Below are 22357 nucleotides of genomic sequence, written 5' to 3' on the forward strand. Positions count from 1 at the left end.
CAATGAGGCCATTGATGCTGCCCCAGGAGAAAGCTGCAGGCCAAGCAGTTAAAAATTAGAAAAAGTTTTTATTTTATTTTTTGTTAAGTAGACTAAGGAAAATTAGAGTTATATAACTAAAGTTCAGTGAGAGAAAGTATTTGAGTAATGTTCCACACTTTATTATGTTTGCAATATAAATGTTTATAGATATTCATTTAATATTTACATATTTAAGTAGTATGTGTACACTTCTAGAAAAAGCAAAATTTACTAGATGCTTTTGTAGATAGATAATCTAAGATTCTATGCTATATACCTAGAGAAAGTCTAGTTTGTTATCTACATTGATTTTTTTTTCTGTCCCTAGCTACTATGAAAGCTCCTTGAGGACAGGATATTTGTTTTTTTCACTATTATATTTGCAGCATATAGCAGATCCTCAGTAAATATCATTGAAGGAATGGATGATTAGTTGGCTAACAGCCACATAGACCTGCAGACATGACTTGAGAAGCCACCACCTTGGTATGGTGCTCGGTTGAACGGCAGGTATGAATATTAGGAAGAAATAAACAGTATCTTAGGAGCCTACAGTGAGACCTCACATCCATACCAATGTTTTAACCTTTTCTTCCGCCCTTTTTTTTAGTAGTTCTAGTCTCCTCATTGCCCCTACTTCCCATTTTCTAGTTTTTGAGACTTTATTTTCCCTTGGGCTGTTTTGATTTTCTTTATAACAGCTTATTAATTTTATTTTGTTTTTTACTCATGAAAACATTTGCAATTGATAAGTACTATTATGCCCCAGATATTTTTATTTTTGGTATTTTATTGATTTCTTTTTGCTACTTTGATAAAATCAGATGTTTATCTGTGAGTGGTGGTAGGGACAGGCATTTTCTCTTCAAAAAATAAGGAAACGGAAAGTAAAAAAAGTAATTATGATTCCTTAGTGGCTATCATTTCTGAAATCAGAAATTATCTTATTCTGTCTTTCAGGCTAAGAATACCTTTTTGGTTTGTTTTTTTTTAATAATATATAAAGTGCTTTTATGTGTATGATTTTATTTAATCTTAAAAATATTCCTATGATGGAAGGTATCTTCATTATCATTTTCAGATGAAGGAACATCTGGGTTTTCATTGTCATGTATTGTATTATAGAGCTTGTGTGACCTCAGGTTCTATAATTAGAAGAGAGAATGTGGAAAGGGGAAGATGACCCCTTTCACTCTGCACAGGTTGGACCACCGTTGATAGCTGGGCACTGACTGTTGTGGGTGGAGTGTGTTCAGGAAGTATCAGGGTAATGAGAGGATTCAAAATGATGCTATGTAAGACATGGTTGAAGGAAATAAGGCTGCTAGTAAGGCATTTGCTGTCATAGGGAGGGGCAGTGGAATGTATTCAGTGTGAACTTTAGGGTTGGAGCTTTAAAAATATTTTTGAAACAAAATTGTCCAAAGATGTAGTAAATGGCCATGGGAGATACTTTCTCCTGTTTGGTAGTCTGTAAGTATAATCTGGACAACTACTTGGCATTTTAAGGGAATTTAAGCGTCATGTTGGTCTGGATTGGTGGCTCCGTATTGGTGCTGAGCTGTCTACATTTGGAAGTTTTTAAGTAGGCTGGGAGTGTGGCCCAGGAATCTGTATGAAATCTGATGAATAGCTTGTTGGGAACCCCTGGACTTGATGACTCTAAGGTTCTTTTCCAATCCCAAGATCTTATGCTTCTGAGAATCACAGAGTAAAGGCTCTCTGAGTTATATTTCCTTATCTGGAACTGAGATTGGTTTTGGGGAAGGAAAACTATTCTAGGCTCTTCTGTTAACATAGTCCTTTCACAAGCTTTTGCCTTTTTTCCTCAGCATTTTCTGCATTAGCAAATATCGACCTGGCTTTAGAACAAGGAGATGCACTAGCCTTGTTCAGGGCTCTACAGTCACCAGCCCTGGGGCTTCGAGGACTGCAGCAACAGAGTAGCGACTGGTACTTGAAGCAGCTCCTGAGTGATAAACAGCAGAAGAGACAGGTAAACATAGAGTTTGTATATATCCATTTGAATCCCATGCTGTCATTAAAGATATATATGCTGCCTTTGTTTTTCCCCCAATACAACTTTTTCCTCTGCATATAAATTAGTTTAAAAAAAATCCTCAGGTAAAATACACATTGTCTTCAGCTCACTTTTGCTTTTAGAGCTATGAATCCTCTTTTAAAATAAACAGACAGTTACCCACCCATCCCCAGTCTAATCACTCCTTCACTTCAGCTGTCTCTCTCTCCAACTAAAAGACATTGGGGAAAACCTGAATATTTTTGCATTCTTACGTCAGGAATTTGCACTTAAAAAAAAAACCGCACCTTATTAGTTTGCTCTGGCCAACACTGGAAAAGTACTTACTGTGCAGTCAGGGTAGATTGTGTGGGATTGTATTTCGTGGGGTTTTTTTTTTTAGAACAAACATGACGGGCTTTCTTTTTTGTCTAAATAAGGGCAAGTATACGTTTTACAAATATCCAGTGTACGTTGGTCAAAGTAAGTAGCATTAATGTGCTTAAGATTCTACAAACACTTTTTCCTTAGAACTTTTTGAGGCTTTTCATGTAATATGTTTAAGAATGTACTGGTATCTGTAAAGTCACTCTACCCCAGCTTTGGCAAAGGCATTTGGCTCTAGCTGGGGCTGCCACCTTGGCTGCGTGTAGCCTGAGCTGTCACTTATGACTATGGCTCTCTGTCCGTAGTGACTGCTTTTGAGAGATGAGAACCTTAAGGCCTGGAGTCATAGGAATGAGTAATCTTTACATAATTTTCTTTGCTTTGCTCAGAGTGGTCAGACTGACCCCCTGCAGAAGGAGGAGCTGCAGTCTGGAGTGGATGCTGCAAACAGTGCTGCCCAGCAATATCAGAGAAGTAAGAGTCCATTGAAATTGTATGGGAGGAAAGTTGTGGCTTTGTGTTATTGAAGGGTCTGAGGTTAGCTTCTGTCACCGTCATCCCCCACTCTGAGCCTACTAGCCATAACCAACTGCCAGGTACTTTTGGTGGCAGGAGGGTTCCTCCAGTTTTTTGTTGTGGTGGTTTTAATTGCTGTGTAATAGTTGTACATATTTTGAGGGTACATGTGTTTTGTTTTTTAAACCAACCAAGAAGCACTGACACCAACCAAGAAGCACTGACGTATGATATTTTGATACATGCATACAATGTGTTATGATCAAATCAGGGTAATTGGAATATTTGTCACCTAACACATTTATCTTTTGTTGATGTTGGGAACATTCCAGTTCTTCTGTTTTGAACTATACATTATTGTTAACTATCATCATCCTATTGTGCTATCTAACACTAGACCTATTCCTTGTATCTAATGGTAATTTTGTACCCATTAGCCAACCTCTCTACCTCCTCCTCCCCACTACGCTTCCCAGCTTCTGGGAACCACCAGTCAACTCTATCTCTGTGAGATCCACTTTTTTAGCTCCCATATATGAGTGAGATCAGGAGGTATTTGCCTTTCTGTGTCTGGCTTATTTCACTTAACATAATGACCTTCAGTTTTTATGGCTGAATAATACTCCATTATGTGTATACACTACTTTTTTTTTTTTTTTTTTTACCATTTATTCATTGATGGACGCTTAGGTTGATTTCATATCTTGGCTATTATGAATACAGCTGCAATAAACATGGGAGTGCTGATTTCCTTTCTTTTGGCCATATACCTAGCAATGGGATTGCTGAATCGTGTGTAGTTTTATTTTAATTTTTTGAGGACTCTCCATCCTGTTTTCTGTAGCGGCTATAGTAATTTACATTCCCATCAACAGTGTATGAGCCCTTTCTCTGCAGCCTTCCCAGCATTTGTTATTTTTTGTCTTTGATAAAAGCCATTTTAATTGGGGTGAGAAAGTATCTCATTGTGGTTTTGATGTGTATTTCCCTGATGATTAATGATGTTGAGCATTTTTTCATATACCTGTTGGCCATTTGTGTGTCTTCTTTTGATAAAAATCTATTCAGCTTATTTGCCCATGTAAAAATCGGATTATTTGTGGGTTTTGTTTTTTTTTTTTTGGCTGTTGTTTGAATTTCTTATATATTCTGGTTATTGTTCTCTTCTCAGATGGATCGTTTGCAAATATTTTCTCCCGTTCTATATGTTGTCTCTTCACTTTGTTGTTGGTTTCCTTTGCTGTGCAGAAGCTTTTTAGCTTGACATAGTCCCATTTGTCTATTTTTGCTTTCGTTGCTTATGCTTTTAAGGTCTTAGCTAAATGGCTTTGCTCAGACCAGTGTCCTGAAGCATTTCCCCAATGTTTTCTTCCAGTCGCTTCATAGTTTCAGGTCTTAGATTTAAGTCTTTAATCTATTTTGATTTATTTTTGTATATTATGAGAGATAGGGATCTAGCTTTATTCTTCTGCATATGGTTATCCAGTTTTCTCAACACCATTTATTGAAGGGACTGTCTGTCTCAGCCCATTTTATGTGGCTATAAAGGAATACTTGAAGCGGGGTAATTTATTAGCTCACAGCTCTGCAGGCTGTGCAAGAAGCAAGGCACCAGCATCTGCTCGGCTTCTGGTGAGGGCTTTTGTCTTGCATCAAAATATGAAGGAGAAGATCAAAGGGCAAGTGGGCTCATGTGAAGAGAGACCGATCCCCGGGGTAGTGAGTAGGGGTCCTGGCTTTATAACAACCCATTCTAATGAGAACTAATCCATTCTCCCCAAGAACCAATCCAATCTTGCAAGAGCTCACTACCATGAGAATGGCACAAAGCCATTGATGAGACATTTGCTCCTATGACCCACACAGCTCGTACTAGGCCCTGCCTCCCAACACCACCACACTGGGGATCAAGTTTCTTCTTTTTTTTTTTTTTCATACCCTCAGGGTGATGTCAGGTATCAAATTTCAATGTGAGATTTGGTAGGGACAAATAAACCAATCCAAACCATAGCACTGTCTTTTCCCTGATGTGTGTTCTTGGTGCCTTTGTCAAAAAATGTTCTCCTCATGGCTGTAAATGTGTGGCTTTGTTTCTGAGTTCTCTATGGTGTTCTGTTGGTCTGTGTGCCCTTTTTTTTTTTTTTTTGAGACGGAGTCTCACTCTGTTGCCAGGCTGGAGTGCAGTGGCACAATTTCAGCTCACTGCAACCTCTGACTCCCTGGTTCAAGCGATTCTCCTCTCTCAGCCTCCCGAGGAGCTGGGATTACAGGCACGTGCCACCACACCTAGCTAATTTTTGTATTTTTAGTAGAGACGGGGTTTCACCGTGTTGACCAGGATGGTCTCGATCTCCTGACCTCGTGATCCACCTGCCTTGGCCTCCCAAAGTGCTGGGATTACAAGCGTGAGCCACCGTGCCTGGCCAAGTTACTCCAGTTTTAAAGGTAGAACTGGAGTTAATATAGCCTCACTTTGGCTCGCACACACTTCATGATTTGTTAGGGAAATATCTGGAGGAGGTGAGACTTAAAGGATTGCTAAGATTTGGATGGTGAAAGAGGTGAGAAAAGAACGTTCCTAGTGCAGAACAATGAGGGAAAAAGGAGGTGGGAGCCGAAGTACAGGTAGTGAAAGATGTCTTTGAGGAATGGTGGTTAGAATACAAATTTTGTAAATGTTTTGGGCTAAGTTGTGTAAGATCAAGGGGTGGAAAGATTGTAGAAAGCTTTGAATGGTAGCTTAAGAAGCCAGGCAGTAGGAGAAGGAAGAGGTGGTTTAGGTGGGAAGTAGTGGTAGCATATAGGATGAATTGAACGGGAAGAAAATAGGGATGAGGAGAACAGTTAGGAGGCTGCTTTTTGAAGAAAACATCTTTATTGAGACATGGTTCACATACCGTACAGTTCACCCTTGTTCATACAAAGGAGGCTGCTTTTTTAAAGACGAAAGTTCACTTCAAACTTCATGGCTGATAGCCACAGAATGTGATTTTTTTCCCGTGAAGATTGGCACCTTCTTCCCCTGAGGGCTCTCTAAGCCCACTGCATTTCTGACTCCTGTTTTTTACACAGGATTGGCAGCAGTAGCACTGATTAATGCTGCAATCCAGAAGGGTGTTGCTGAGAAGACTGTTTTGGAACTGATGAATCCCGAAGCCCAGCTGCCCCAGGTGTATCCATTTGCCGCCGATCTCTATCAGAAGGAGCTGGCTACCCTGCAGCGACAAAGTCCTGAAGTGAGTTCACTAAACCTGTCCTGTTTGTGAGCAAAGTTGGGTGGACGTGAGTGTAATACCCACTTCTTCCTGTGGTTAGGTAGAACTTTTTTGCATAAACTTGGTTTTCTTACGGTTTTATTAAACTTATTACTCCCTGGGTCTTGGAGAATGTCTTTCCTCACTGTTGTCCCTTCTGTCCCTTTCTGTACAGCATAATCTCACCCACCCAGAGCTCTCTGTCGCAGTGGAGATGTTGTCATCGGTGGCCCTGATCAACAGGGCATTGGAATCAGGAGATGTGAATACAGTGTGGAAGCAGTTGAGCAGTTCAGTTACTGGTCTTACCAATATTGAGGAAGAAAACTGTCAGAGGTGGGTGTCCAGAGTGAAGCGAATAAATCCATTACATAGCTGTTAACCCTGTCTTTTGTATGTCAGTGCTCCGATTTTCTTTGCAGGCATTATTACTTTATCATGGTCATACTTTTGTTTGGTTCTACTTTGATTCATTTAATTCTTTGTTATGCTGAAAAATATGACATTCCGTTCCTAAATATATAAGTAGGCTTATTGAAATATGTTACATAGTCAAAATAACACTATCTCTGACAAAGTTAAATAATACTTTTTAAATATCATCTAACCCTAGCTAGTTCATTTTCATTCTTCTTCAGTTGTTCCCAAACTGTCCTTTATAGCTGTTTTGTTGAAAACAAGATCTAGCCTAGGAACATGTATTATATCTGTCTGTTGTGTCCCTTGAGTATCTTTTAATCTAGAATTGTCCCTTTCTTCATGAGACTGACTTGTTAAAGGGATGGGACCAATTGCCTATTTTATGGATACTTCCAATTGCTTTCTCATATTTGCCTTATTCCTGTAAATTGGAAATTAAATCTCTAGGCTTGTCACGATTCAGTTCAACATTTTTGATGATGTGTATTTCATATTGCCTCGTGTCAATAGGCATATAAAACCCACTTTTCCCACCATCCCACCATTAGAGATACTAAGATTGATATCTGGATTAGGGAGACCACTTATACTTCCATTGTGTATTTACGTTTTTCCCTCATCACTAGAACATCATCTCTTTTGCACCGTCAAAATATCTAGTTTTCCATTAAGCATTCACCTGATATTTTTAACCCAATTGATAATCTTTCCTAAATCAGTACCTTCAGTAAAAGTTGCTGAATGATGATTTGTTGCTCTGTCATTCCTCCTGCATTTATTAGCTCATGTGTAGCCTTTTTTTCTTGTCTATGGAGGAATTGCTTGAACTGCTGCCTTTAATTCTAGAGTTAGTCTTAACATGGAATTTAGAATATGTAACAGGATATTGAGAATAAGTGATTTCTGTTGCATTTTTGCACTTTGTTTAAAGTAACTATGCAGTTCCAAAACTGGCCTTGAGAATATATCAAATGGTTGTGATACCCTAGCAATCTTTGTTCCTTGAATATTTAAACATGCTGTGCTTAATGCTCTTTTTACTTGGGGGTCTGGGGCAGGTATCTCGATGAGTTGATGAAACTGAAGGCTCAGGCACATGCAGAGAATAATGAATTCATTACATGGAATGATATCCAAGCTTGCGTGGACCATGTGAACCTGGTGGTGCAAGAGGAACATGAGAGTGAGTTATCTTCCTGTCCTCCCCAAATAATGTCACCATTAATGATGATGTGATTCCATGAAGTGGTTCAAAATACTACTCCTAGAAGGATTTTCGGGTGAGAGATTGAAAATATCTATATAACACAAAAAGCTAAAGTTGGATGTTGTTTTGAGAACACCAGGCAATTGCTATAATTAGGTATATGTCCAATAAGAACTAAATTTTGGAGGAGGTGAATTGAACATGATCTGTTATTTTTAAATGCTGTTATAACAAGTAGTCCTGACACTACATGGAATTAGGTCAAATTGCACAGGTTGTAGGCATGGTCCTCCACAAGACTCCTCTCACTTCAGACATAAGCTGAAAGCTGCAGGGTTCCCAGGCCACTGTACTTCTGAACAACTGGCTGCAAATTTGGAGGATCCTTCTACCCGCTCAGGTTTAATAATTTGCTAGAATGACTCACAGAACTCAAGAAAATGCTAGACTTACGATTAAAACTTTATTACAAAATATGTAAATCAGGATCAGCTGAAAGAAGAGAATCATCAGGCAATATCTGTGAGAGTCCCCAATATGAAGTTTCTGTGTTCTCAGGATGTGTCACTCTCCTGGCACATTGATGTGTATCACCAACCAGGGAAACTCACCTGAGTTTTGGGTGTCCAGAGTTTTTATTTGGGTTCATTACATATGCGTGATTGATAGTATTGGCTTTGCGATTAAACTCAATTTTCATTTGGCCTCTGCTCCCTGGAGAATGGGAGGCCAGGCTGGTATCACATGACTCTAAACCTCAGTGGTTGATCTTTCCAGCATGGCCAGCCTCCATCCTTAAACTCTCAAGAGGCCAACCAGGAGTCATTGGTTGGCGTAAATTCAGGTGTGGGCGGAGAGGCCCACCGTGAATCACAGAAACATACCTATCACTCAGGATATCCCAAGGGTTTTAGACGCTCCCCAAGAGACAAAGACCAGCCAGACTTTTTATTATACAGCAGAGTCCTTACAAAAGCAGTACAGCTGCCTAAGATACCTGGGGAGTGAACGTTTCTAATTTTAATTTGTATTTCCTGGGAGAAATATTCAACTGACTTAGTGGGAAGAGCCTTGCTTCGCATTAGGGAGCCCTGTGCTTGGATCTTTCTTCTGCCATTTGTTTGCTGTGTAATCTTGGAGAAGAGATTGCTAAGCCTTGTTATTTCTTCTATAAAAGTGTTGAATTAGATGACTTTTTAAGAACCCTTGAACCTTTTTAAGACTCTTCGTGAATCCTTTGTGACTCAAGAATGTTTTTGATTACACATTCCAGTGTACCTGAAAGCTATACAGTAAGGCCGATTTCATAAAAATCCTCATCGCTTTTAAGTTAGAGCAATTAAAAATGAAACAAAAGGACTTGAGCTTTCAATAGGAATATGAGTACAAGCGAGTTTAGTTGAAATAAATACTAATTAAAAAATTAAAACAGTGCTGCTTAACGGATGGTAAGTTGCAGTTTGAATCATGATTACTCTTAGGTGGATTTATGATTAGTTAGCATGTTCCATGATTGATTTGTTTATATACTTCCTTAATTAGAAAAAAAAACCTTCTGTCTCTTTATATTTAGGGATTTTAGCCATTGGTTTAATTAATGAAGCCCTGGATGAAGGTGATGCCCAAAAGACTCTGCAGGCCCTACAGATTCCTGCAGCTAAACTTGAGGGAGTCCTTGCAGAAGTGGCCCAGCATTACCAAGACACGCTGATTAGAGCGAAGAGAGAGAAAGCCCAGGTGAGTGGCATCGGAATTGTTCTTTATGTTCAGAGCACCTCAGCCCTCCTAGAACAAAGATAGAGGTAGGAATATCTTCCTTGATTCATTCAGCGAATGCCTTCTGGGCACCCTTAGATTCAAAGCACTGGAGGGACACAAAAATGTGAGAGACATAGGCTCCACCTTCTAGGAGCTCATGCTGTTTTACACATTTGGGTTTTTGTTCTTTTGTTTGTTGTTGACAGTCTTTTGTGTCTTTCAGTAAATTCTTTACTGAAATATAAGATCCAGGGCTGGGCGCGGTGGCTCACGCCTTGTAATCCCACAGCACTTTGAGAGGCCAAGGCAGGCAGATCACTTGAGGCCAGGAGTTCAAGACCAGCCTGGCCAACATGGTGAAACCTCATCTCTACTAAAAAAAAAAAAAAAAAATACAAAAATTAGCTGGGCGTGGTGGTGCATTCCTGTAATCCCAGCTACTTGATAGGCTGAGGCACAGGAATTACTTGAGCCTGAGAGGTGGAGGTTGCAGTGAGCCGAGATTGCGCCACTGCACTCCAGTCTGGGGGACAGAGTGAGACTCCGTCTCAAAAAAAAAAACATATATATATATATGTGTGTGTGTGTATATATATATATACGTATATGTGTGTGTGTGTGTATATATATACGTATATATATGTGTGTGTATATATATGTGTATATATATATACGTATATATACATATATATGATCCAGAAAAAAATATATATATATATGATCCAGAAAAATGAACAAGGTAGATGGGTATGCAATTGCATAAATTTTCAAAAGGAGGCACACCTGTGTATTTGGCAGTGAGATTGTAGAACCCATTACCAGCACCACAGAGACCTTCCTCGTATCCCCTTCCACCCTTAGCCACCCTCCATTTGGTGGTAAGGACTATTCTGATTTCTATTAATAACACCACAGTTCATTTCCGTCCACTTTTGAGCTATATTTAAGTGGGATCATACCTTATGTGCTCTTTTGTATCTGGCTTCTGTTCCCCTAAATAATGTTAATGATATGCATCCATGTGGTTGCATGGAGCCATCCTTTGCTCATTCTCGTTGTGTAGTATTTCATTGTGTGGTTATGTATTATTGGTGAAGTTTTTTGTTGTTTTGTTTGTTTTTTCAGACTGTTGTAAATAGGGCTTCTTTGTTTTTTTTTTGAGACGGAGTCTTGCTCTGTCACCCAGGCTAGAGTGCAATGACACAATCTCAGCTCACTGCAACTTCTGCCTCCCAGGTTCAAGCAATTCTCCTGCCTCTGCCTCCCCAGTACCTAGGATTACAGGCGAGAGCCACCATGCCCGGCTAAAATTTTTTTTTTTTTTTTGTATTTTTTGTAGAGATGGGGTTTCACAATGTTGGCCAGTTTGGTCTTGAACTCCTGACCTCAAGTGATCTGCCTGCCTCAGTCTCCCCAAGTGTTGGGAATTACAGGCATGAGCCACCGCCCATGGCCTGTAAATAGTGCTTCTATGAATTTTTAATTTTGGTTAAAAACATATATGTGCATTTCTGTTAGGTATACATTTTGGAGAGGAGTTATGGCCATAGGGAACACATATATGAAGCTTTAATAGATAATGTCATGAAGGTTTTTTGTGACAACTTAATTGAAACGTAATTCACGTATCATATAATTCAGCGTCAGTGGACTTTAGTACGTTGATAGAATTGTGCAGTCATCACCACAGTCAATTTTTGAACATTTCATCACCCCAAGAGAAACTCAGTACCCATTAGTAGTCACTCATTTTCCCTTAATCTCCCCCAGCCCTGGGCAACCATTAGACTGCTGGTTTGTCTATGGGTTTGTCTATTCTGAACATTTCATATAAATGGAGTTATGCAATGTATGGTCGTTTGTGACTGGCTTCTTTTAGCTTAGTTTATCCAAGCTGTAGCAGCAGCACTTCATTTCTTTTTGTTGCTGAATAATATTCCATTGTATGACTGTACCACATTTTATTTATTTATTTATGAGTTGATGACACATGGATTATTTCCACTTTACCACATTTTATTTATCCATTCATGAGTTGATGACATATGAATTATTTGCACTTTATTCGTGATTTGATAGACACTTAGCATGAGTGACAGCTATATAAGTTGTATCTTCAATCTACTTCCCTTTTTAGATATGGAAGCCGACCTAGCTTATTCTCCGAAAACCCACTCCTCTGACAGTCAGATATAAGGCTCCCTTTGGACTTTCTTAGCAGCAAAAACAAACATTACTACCGCTAGCATACATAGAATCATTGCAGCCTGACACATTAGAGATTCTGAATCAGTAGAATTAGACTTTAAGCTTAGGAATCTGTATTTTAAAAATGACTTTTTCATTGTTCTGATGACCAGCCAAGTTTGGGAAACACTAATCCAATAAAATGAATCAAAGACAGAGACTTCCATTTCTAGCTTCCCTAGAGCCAACTGCTTCTTATCCGAGTAAGTAAAATCAGTTGATCTCAATTTCCTGGCTATGAAATAGCAGTTGTGATTCAACCCTCTCCACAGCATCAAGTGACATTCTGCATAATTATGTCTCTTAAATGAAACCTGGTAGTATCTATCAGATACTACATTTACATGATTAGGACATGGTAATGTCAACTACTGCCATGGCAATGTAATCAAAGGAGATCAGTCAACATCATATTACCAACGTATAAAATTACCCACTCCTCTACCCTTCACCAAAACTTACAGAGCCCACACGAGTGTCAGTGTGCAAAAAGCTCCAATACACTAAAGCCTTGGTCTGTTTTTATACGTCTGGCTACTCAGAATTAAAAATTTCTTTTAGCCCTTCCGCTTGCTGCCTCACTTCAAGAGTCTTCTGAAGGCTATGGTTCTATCCAGTTGTTGTTACTTAGTAAGCACTGAAAAGGAGATCAATCACAATTAGAAAACAGATGTTATTAATTATGCTTTAATCAACAATTATTTGAAGGCCTACTACATACAAGGCAACTTCCTAGACAGCAACAGCATAAAAAGAGGCATAAACCTTGTCAATTTCCTCAGCAAACTAGGTAGCAGGTAAGACAAACATTTTAAAAGATGAGTTTATGTTACAATTACTTTAACAACTTTATCTTCATAGTAGCATTATTCCTGATAGCCACAGTGGAAAAAAAACAGTATGTCTATCAAGTCAGGAATAGATAAAGTGTAAATAATTCAAAAGGCTGTGTGTGCGTTTTGTTTGGGTCATCGGAGTTAAACTTTTTGAGGATATGACTATAGATTTGAAGCATTTCCTTTGCTGTGGAATAACTTTTCAGACTTCATCAAAGGCGGAGGAAGTCGGGGGAGTTAAAGGAAAAATTGCTTAACATTGCCAGGCCCAGCTGGGTGAACTACACATTGGGTGGAATTGTTTTTTGTTTGTTTTTGGTTTGAGTTTTTTTGTTTTGTTTTGTTTTGTTTTTTGTTTTTGGCATCACCTGAGCATCTAAGTCTCCATCAGCCATTTGGGAGTGTTTTTAAAAATATTTATCACTGAGTTACAAATTTAGCGAGCAAAAGATCTTAATTTAAATTTGGTCTGTAGTTTTATTTTCTTCTGATATCTTTGTGTTTGGTTTTGGTATCACAGTAATACTGGCCTCATGACTTGAAGTGTTCCTTTTATATTTTCAAAGAGTTTGTAAAGGATTAGCTAGTTCTTTAAACATTTGGTACAAGTCACCAGTGAGGCCACATGGTCCGGAGTTTTTTGTGTGGGGGATATTTTTTGTTTTGTTTTGTTTTGAGCTGCAGTACTGTGTAGGAAAGGGGTCCCGGACGATCCAGACCCCAAGAGATGGTTCTTGGATCTCACACAAGAAAGAATTCAGGGAGAGTCCGTAGAGTGAAGTGGAAGCAAGTTTATTAAGAAAGTAAAGGAATAAAAGAATGGCTTCTCCATAGACAGAGCAGCCCTGAGGGCCGCTGGTTGCCCATTTTATATTTCTTGACGATATGCTAAACAAGAGCTTTATCAGATCTTTTCTGAGCATGTGCACAGCCCACACATGCACTGTGGCCTCCTAGATCCCATCCAGGAATATGTCAGGTTGTCAGAGCTCTCCATGAACATCTCATTCTCCAGCTCTTCCTTATAAGGTTTTTAGTTAGTCTCTTGTTTGCCTAAACTGTTATCCTTAATGTTTTTGACAATTGCTTTTGGAGAAAAGGCTGTTTGCACTGGATGAGCTTTTGGTCAGGTCAAATAAAGACAGCCTTGCAAGTGTGACCTCTGAACAGGTCAGCTAATGACAGTTCTTTGGGAATGGGGCTTTGAAGGGATGGTAGGAGGGGCAGATTGGAATAGGGGAGTTTAAAGCACCACAGAACTCACTGTTCTTACTGAGTTTCAGCTGTTTTTCTTGAATGCGCTCTCCAATTTCTGCAAGCCTTTGGTTAATTTCTACCGTATTGAAAAAACTGGCCGGGTGCAGTGGCTCATGCTTGTAATCCCCGCACGTTGGGATGCCGAGGCGGGTGGATAGTTTGAGCCCAGGAATTTGAGACCAGGCTGGGCAAGATGGTAAAACCCCGTCTTTACAAAAAATAAATATATTAGCTGGACATGATGGTGTGTACCTGTGGTCCCAGGCACTTGGGATGTTGAGATGGAAGGATCACTTGGGCCTAGAGGGCTGAGGTTGCGGTGAGCCAAGATTGCACCACTGCACTCCAGCCTGAGTGACAAAGCAAGACCCTGTCTTTTAAAAAAAAAAAAAAGGGCTGGGCGCAGTGCCTCATTCCTGTAATCCCAGCACTTTGGAAGTCCCAGGTGGGCAGATCACCTGTGGTCAGGAGTTCGAGACCAGCCTGGCCAACATGGTAAAACCCCATCTCTACTAAAAATACAAAAAATTAGCCAGGCGTGGTGGCAGGCATCTGTAATCGCAGCTACCCGGGAGGCTGAGGCAGGAGAATCACTTGAACCCAGGAGGTGGAGGTTGCAATGAGCGCCACTGCATTCCAGCTTGGGTGACAAGAGTGAAACTCCGTCTCAAAAAAAGAAAAGCTGATGCTGGTGATTGTTTGCCAGTGTACCAATGTTTTTTGTTTGTTTGTTTTTCATGGTGGAGAGGATTTTCAGAGGTCTTTACCATTTTCACTAATGTCACGTCTCTCTTCATTAAATTTAGTGTTTGTGGGACTCTTGATAAAAGTGGATTACTAGTCATAAGTAGTACAGTCTGAATGCAAGGCATGGATATCAGGGCTCCTTAGGAACTCATTTTATAATTAAGAATATGAACGACTTAGGCCGTATGTGGTGGCTTATGCCTATAATCCCGGCACTTTGGGAGGTCAAGGCAGGCGGATCACTTGAGGTCAGGAGTTTGAGACCAGCCTGGCTGACATGGCGAAACTCCATCTCTACTAAAAATACAGGTGTGGTGTACACCCCTGTAGTCCCAGCTACTCAGGAGGCTGAGGCAGGAGGATTGCTTGAACCCGGGAGTAGGAGGTTGCAGTAAGCTGAGATCATACCACTGCACTCCAGCCTGGGTGACAGCGAGGCTGCATCTCAAAAAGGAAGAAAGAATAAGAATGACTTAAATCGGCTGGGTGCGGTGGCTTACACCTGTAATCTTTGTACTTTGGGAGGCCGAGGCAGGTGGATCACGAGGTCAGGAGATCAAGACCATCTTGGCTAACACAGTGAAACCCCATCTCTACTAAAAATACAAAAAAAAAAAAAAAAAAAAGAAAAAAAAATTAGCCCTGCATGGTGGTAGGCGCCTGCGCCTTTAGTCCCAGCTACTCGGGAGGCTGAGGCAGGAGAATGGCATGAACCCAGGAGGTGGAGCTTGCAGTGAGCCAAGATCGGGCCACTGCACTCCAGCCTGGGTGACAGAGCGAGACTCTGTCTCAAAAAAAAAAGAATGACTTAAATCTCTCTCTGACCTCCATGTGTGTATATGCACTTATGCACACATGCTTATATACATGTAGCTAGTAATCAGCTGGTTCACACCAGCACAGCTGTACCAGTTGTTAGGACATTGAAATTCTTTTATTTTGTTTGGTACCTTGTTACTGTCCCAACCCTCCCATATCTGTGCCATCACTCCCCAACTCTAATTGAAATCCCACTATATGGCAACTAAACCAGCAGTGACCATAAGGACTCTGCTCCATCCTGATTGATCAGTGCTTATGTTGTGTAGTTGATAAACGTGTTGTACAGATTTGTGTATGTGTGTTTATGTGTGTATGTGGTATATATGTGGTTATATATTTATATATGTAATATTGGGTCTATCATCACACATGCAAACCAAGCCACATAGTAAGTAAAGTCTTTTTAAAAAGTTTTGAGTGATGAGAAGTGCCCTTTAGAGGGGTGTGTGAGTGTGTGCTTTCCATATATACATGTACATAACATAGTCATTCCTTTACCTCTTCCCCCTTTTCCTGTGTTTGTGGCTTCTTCACCTCTTCTACCTCCAATCATTGCCCACTCTTTTTTTAAATTCTGACTTCTGGTCCCTATCTCTTTACCTCTTCTGAAATGCAATCAGTGTGTTTCTAAGTGTCAGAGTTGTTAGGGAGCTGTACTTGAATATATCTTAGATAGCATTTTTACAGCAAATCTATTTCTCTCCATAATATCTAGCCTGGGTCTTAACACTCTGCTCAGTGATTTGAGTTAATCTTAGGTGATCTCTTTAAAACAAATTTTACCAGAAGGATTTGGGTTTTGTCATTTTATTCAGTCTAATTGGAGCAGAAAGAACCTGTTCTTTCTTCTTACACTGGGATGAGGTAGTGTATGCTGTCTCTCTTTCCTTCTTCATTCTGGTGAGGGGCTTTTCTGTATTAATGTTTCCCTGAAACACCTGAGACACCCATCCATTCACTTTTTCTTGCCTTTCATACTATTGATCTATTGCTTATTTCTTAAGGAGTATGTATGAAAGGTTTTACTTTAATCTGCTTGGGGCAGGGAAGAAAGAATTCTGAATGCTTAGAAAGGTTCTGCCTTTCTCAGTGCAAGGGAGGTTGTGCTAAGTCTCACATCTTTGCTTACAGCAGATTCTGCTCAGATATCTGTTGTATGATTATCCCAGAAGTGAACCAAAAATGGCTTGATTCTGTGGAAATGCTTCTGTTTTTATGATAAAAGGATTTTTATGCTGCTTCTCTTGGAGACTAGACCATCAGCCCTCTCGCTTATGACTTCACAATTTAAGTTGTCACAAGCCTGCAGCTGACTCATTGTATTGTCTCACATTGGAACTATTGTCTAGTATTTCCAGTAGTTATTCTTAGGACTCTAGGGGATTGTGTGTGGTCATTTTCTATTTTCAGTAATAGAAAGCGACTAGTGGTAGGAAGGTACTAGGTTCTGCAGCTTTTAAGTAATTTATTTGTTCTTGCATTCTATTTATCTGTTTATTCTTTCCCTTTCCCAAGACTGTGAGCTTCTTAAAATTGGGACAGTGCCTCTTAGAATTGTAAGGCCAGCACCTACCATAATTAGGTTAAATTATCTTTCTAAAAGACTGCATTTAAGAGAAATCACTGCTTTCAATTTCAGATGCTTTCCTTTGGCCTTATCCTGTCACCTGCACTCTTTATAAATTGCAGGGATTGTGGCTGCTTCACTATATGGAGTGAAATGTTGTGTCTTTCTCTAATAAAACAGGAGGAAAGCCAAGCCTTCCCTAAGGTTTTGTGACTTCAACTGTTGGGCAGTGAAACGTTTCACTTTGCCTCAAAGCTCAGACCCTGCCTCATTTGGGCACATAGTTATGGTGATTTACTAAGTTCTTTATTCTGCCTCATTCATGCCTTGGCAAATTATATTCACATCAAGCAATCTAAATGAATTTTTGAGCTGCTATTTATACCAACTGCTGTTAGCTCAAGCCTCAGGAGTATGTTAATTTTGTTGGGTCTGCCTAGATCACCACAAACATGACTCTCACAACCTGGCCACTTTAAAACCTGAAGTGCCTTGTCTTTTCTAGAGAAGAGTGCCCCAGTAATCTGCTGAATTGATGCTTTCTGTAAAGACCTTACAGGCATCTTAACAAAGAACCCCCACTCTTTTGAGATCATTGAAACCTACAAAACCTCAGTATGACCATGGAAATCTAACGGGGTATCAGCAGTGGTTTCTGATTCTGACTCTCACACTGAGAGTAGGTAGAAGTAGAATCCTATTGTGCTAACTCTCAGTAACAGTAGTGACTACCTGGGGCTAATCCATAAGCTACTTCCCCAAATTGGAATATGGCAGCCACATTCTTGAAAATTGGAAGATACGGCCAGGCGCAGTGGCTCACGCCTGTAATCCCAGCACTATGGGAGGCCGAGACGTGCAGATCACAAGGTCAGGAGATTGAGAACATCTTGGCTAACATGGTGAAACCCCGTCTCTACTAAAAAAATACAAAAAATTAGCTGGGCGTGGTGGCGGGTGCACGTAGTCCCAGCTACTCGGGAGGCCGAGGCAGGAGAATGGCGTGAACCTGGAAGGCAGAGCTTGCAGTGAGCCGAGGTCACACCACTGCACTCCAGTCTGAGTGACAGAGCGAGACTCTGTCTCAAAAAAAAAAAAAAAAAATTGGAAGATACTAGAGGAAGGTATTTCTACTAATCTAATTCTGTTTAAAATGCCGTTCAGAGCAAATGGTCACCAACAAGCGCCTTTAAAAAAGAAACTTGTCTTAACGAATTTAGGAAGAGGAAAGTAAGTCACCTCCACTACATCATACATCATCTCTATCTACAATAGTCAACTCAGACTATGCTGTGAGGCTTTTGTTAGCTGTACTAAGGAAAGTAATCACAACATTCATTATATTTCTGTGTGAAAATTTGCTTTTAAGTTCCCAGCAACTGATTTAACATTCAAGTTTTAGGATATCAGCTGGTGAGAAATGTAGATTGCCTGTAGTGACTTCTGGCTTTAAATGTGATAAGTCAAGTCAAAGATTCTGGTTAAAGTAAGACTTGACAGTCTTAAAAACATTAGTAGTCATAGAGAACGTTAACTTCCTCTGAACATTGTTGGCAAAGGAGGCTTTCAAATAAGTACTGCATATTCATATATATACCCTGGCCCTTGTCACCCTGTTAAAGTCTCTGGACCCCTTCCCAGTCTGTCTGGGCCTCTTGCCCCTTCTAGCTGTTCACAACTTCCTGAACCACTTAAATTCATCTTTATATAATCTTCACCTACATGTGAGCCATTTCCTTTATCTTATGACCTTTACCAGTTTGTTTGTTTTTGGAGACCGGTCTATACTCCTGGCTGGAGTGCAGTGGTAAGAACACGGCTCACTGCAGCCTAACCTCCTGGGCTCAAGCAATCCTGCCTCAGCCTCCCTAGTAGCTGGGACTATAGGCGTGCACCACCATGCCTGGCCAAGTTATTTTTGTTTGTTTGTTTGTTTTTAGAGAGACGGGGTCTCACTATGTTGCCCAGGCTGGTCTCGAGCTCCTGGGCTCAAGCATTCCTTCTGCCTCAGCCCCCCCAAAGTGTTGGATTACAGGTGTGAGTCACTGCACCCAACTTTTTACCAGTTTTTTGATGCCTACTTCTTCCATTTGACTAACCCACGTGTCTCATATTTTTTAAGCCTGTTCTTCCATATTTAATTGAGTCTAGGAAGCCCCCTTCTTCACATGTATGTTACATGTACCCCGATTTCATGACTTTAATATTTTGCTTTTAATGATATGTAGGAAATCCAGGATGAGTCAGCTGTGTTATGGTTGGATGAAATTCAAGGTGGAATCTGGCAGTCCAACAAAGACACCCAAGAAGCACAGAAGTGTATGTATCACCTGTTTTATTTCTGTTTTGGTGGAGGCTGGGGATGACAAGGTGCTCCATACAGCTTGACCAAGATAGGTATGGGGGAACAATTTGCCAGTAGATATAGTTAGGTGAAGCAGTATGTGAATTTAGACACTCTCTAAACTATTCTGGTAACAATTCTTTCCCGAAATAGTTGCCTTAGGAATCTTTGCCATTAATGAGGCAGTAGAAAGTGGTGATGTTGGCAAAACACTGAGTGCCCTTCGTTCCCCTGATGTTGGCTTATATGGAGTCATCCCTGAATGTGGTGAAACTTACCAGAGTGACCTTGCTGAAGCCAAGAAGAAAAAACTGGCAGTAGGTGAGTTCTGGGATAATACATATGTGCCCTGAAGCTAACCCTTGAGTATATGAGGGGACAGATGTAGAGGAAAGGGATAAGCTATAGGGAAAGACCTTTTGGCATAGATGTACAGTACTTAGGCTCATTTTAAAGGAGATAAAATCCCTATTTTTGAAAATATCCATCCCCCCCCCCCCCCTTTGTGGACAGCTGTGTTAATAAGGCCAATTTTCTGAGAATGTGGGAAAGATTAAAATATTTAACTGTTTATCTTTCACAGAGTAGCAGTAGCTCTTATTAAGCCTATAGGCAATTAAAAGTAGTTTGTCTGTAAAAAGAGGGAAAGAAATAAGATTTCTTACCCCATTTTATGGACTTTTAAAAATTAAAAAACTGGGCCGGGTGCGGTGGCGCACGCCTGTAATCACAGCACTTTGGGAGGCTGAGGCAGGCAGATCGCCTGAGGTCAGGAGTTCAAGACTAGCCTGGCCAACATGGTAAAACCCTGTCTCTACTAAAAATACAAAAATTAGCTGAGCGTGGTGGCGTGTGCCTGTAGTCCCAGCTACCCGGGAGGCTGAGGCCGGAGAATCGCCTGAACCCGGGAGGCAGAGGCTGCCGTGAGCCAAGATCATGCCACTGCACTCCAGCCTGGGCAACAGAGCAAGACTCTGTCTGAAAATAATAATAATAATAATAAATTGAAAAACTGGAGAGGCTGAATGGTTGCACATTTTTTAAGACAGGCCTTAAACTTTGGCTTTGGAGTGAACAAAGTTAATCATGGTTAATTCCATAATTGGACTTCATAGGTATTTTCTTCTTATAGACATAAATGAGCTAAATTAGTCATTACAAAGTCATAATTTAATGGGAGCTTAGCATGCCCCTTTACTCTCACAGATCCAAGGAGCAGCTTTTGGAGTGGTCTTCATTTAGACTGTGAGACTAACTGTAATAATCCTGCAGTTCTGGATGTACAGCTGGGGAGTGTGGCTCTGGATGTCTTCTATCTTTCCTTTATTTTCTGCCAGGAGATAATAACAGCAAGTGGGTGAAGCACTGGGTAAAAGGTGGATATTATTATTACCACAATCTGGAGACCCAGGAAGGAGGATGGGATGAACCCCCAAATTTTGTGCAAAATTCTATGCAGCTTTCTCGGGAGGAGATCCAGGTAGGTCACCTTTCTTCACATAAGAAGAAGCTGAGAGAAAGTGTTTTCAAGCTATAATATTAATTAAGAGGAACAAGGCATGTGGTCAGAAGCCCTAGACTAAAATTGAGGTTATGTAATGAGCTGTTTTGCGGTAATTTTTTTGTAGTAGTTGGGGGAGTGACTGAGGCCTGAATTTGTAAAACATCTGAATTATAGAATTAAGTGATATAAACCATATGCTAAGAAAAGTTAGATGATCTATAAAAGAAAAATGAAAAGTTGCTGACTCCATTAAATGCAACTATTTTAATCTCTCCCAGTTTATATTTTCAGTCTCTCTTCTAACTGTTCCACAAATTATATTAGCTACAACCTGCACTTTCAAATAAAGTTAGCATTTTCGTAGAGCTTTTAAAGTACTTTTTCATCTTCTGTGTCTTTATGTCTTTGCTTATGCTGTTCCATTCAACAGTTTTTGTTTGTTTGTTTTTTGTTTTTTTTTGAAACAGAGTCTCACTGTGTCACCTAGGCTGGAGTACAGTGGTGCAGTCTCGGCTCACTGCAACCTCCACCTCCCTGGGTTCAAGCGATTCTTCTGCCTCAGTCTCCCGAATACCTGGGATTACAGGCATGCACCACACCTGGCTAATTTTGTAATTTTAGTAGAGACGAGGTTTTGCCCTGTTGGCCAGGCTGGTCTTGAACTCCTGGCCTCAAGTGGTCCACCCGCCTCAGCCTCCCAAAGTACTGGGATTACAGGCGTGAGCCAGCACACCGAGCCCATTCAACAGTTATTTGTTGAATACCTCAAATGTAGCAGGTACTCTTCTAAGGAATGGGGATATAGTCATGAACCAAACAAAGTCTCTGCTGTCATGAGATGTCTCTCCCCTGTCGTCTATATCTGTCAAAATTCTATCCTTCCCTTTGTACTGATTGTTGGTATCATAAAAGAAAAAAATTCAGGCTGGGCATGGTGGCTTACACCTGTAATCCCAGCACTTTGAGAGGCCAAGGCAAAAAGACTGCTTGAGCCCAGGAGTTCAAGACAAGCCTGGGCAACATGGTGAAACCTCATCTCTGCAAAAAATACAAAAATTAGCTGGGCATAGCAGTGTGTGTCTGTGATTCCAGCTACTTGGGAGGATGAGGCGAAAGGATCACTTGAGCCCGGGAGGTCAAGGCTGTAACGAGCCATGATCACAGCAGTGCACTCCAGCCTGGGCAACAGAGCAAGACCCTGTCTCAAAAAAAGGAATATTTAATTTAAAAATTCAGTCCTCCAAGCACACCCATCTCAAGTCACCTCCTCTATGAATCTTTTTAAAATTTCCTTTCCTTACCCCCTTCATCTTCCTTTGAAGCTCCCAAAGAACTTGGTATTCATTCAGAATTTAATGTACTTGGATTCGAATTTTAGTGACATTTGTGCTTGTCTATGCCCCCTAGTAGTTTTTAAGGTGAGCTGCTAAGTTTGCAGTAATTTCTCGAA

At 40.4% G+C, this 22357-nt stretch overlaps 1 protein-coding gene across 1 annotated transcript in view; it reads left to right on the top strand.

Annotated features, from left to right (window-relative positions):
• IQGAP1 (IQ motif containing GTPase activating protein 1) overlaps window positions 1-22357 on the top strand; it is a 114215-nt gene that overhangs the window by 58729 nt on the left and 33129 nt on the right. Inside the window, exons 10-18 of the mRNA XM_019010770.4 lie at window positions 1854-2017; window positions 2818-2902; window positions 6017-6180; window positions 6374-6534; window positions 7677-7801; window positions 9399-9562; window positions 19288-19378; window positions 19557-19724; window positions 20741-20883. Coding sequence (XP_018866315.2) covers window positions 1854-2017; window positions 2818-2902; window positions 6017-6180; window positions 6374-6534; window positions 7677-7801; window positions 9399-9562; window positions 19288-19378; window positions 19557-19724; window positions 20741-20883 — 1265 coding nt within the window. The remainder of the gene's footprint in view (window positions 1-1853; window positions 2018-2817; window positions 2903-6016; window positions 6181-6373; window positions 6535-7676; window positions 7802-9398; window positions 9563-19287; window positions 19379-19556; window positions 19725-20740; window positions 20884-22357) is intronic.

Source organism: Gorilla gorilla, chromosome 16 (assembly GCF_029281585.2).
Source record: "Gorilla gorilla gorilla isolate KB3781 chromosome 16, NHGRI_mGorGor1-v2.1_pri, whole genome shotgun sequence".
Classification (NCBI taxonomy): Eukaryota; Metazoa; Chordata; class Mammalia; order Primates; family Hominidae; genus Gorilla; species Gorilla gorilla.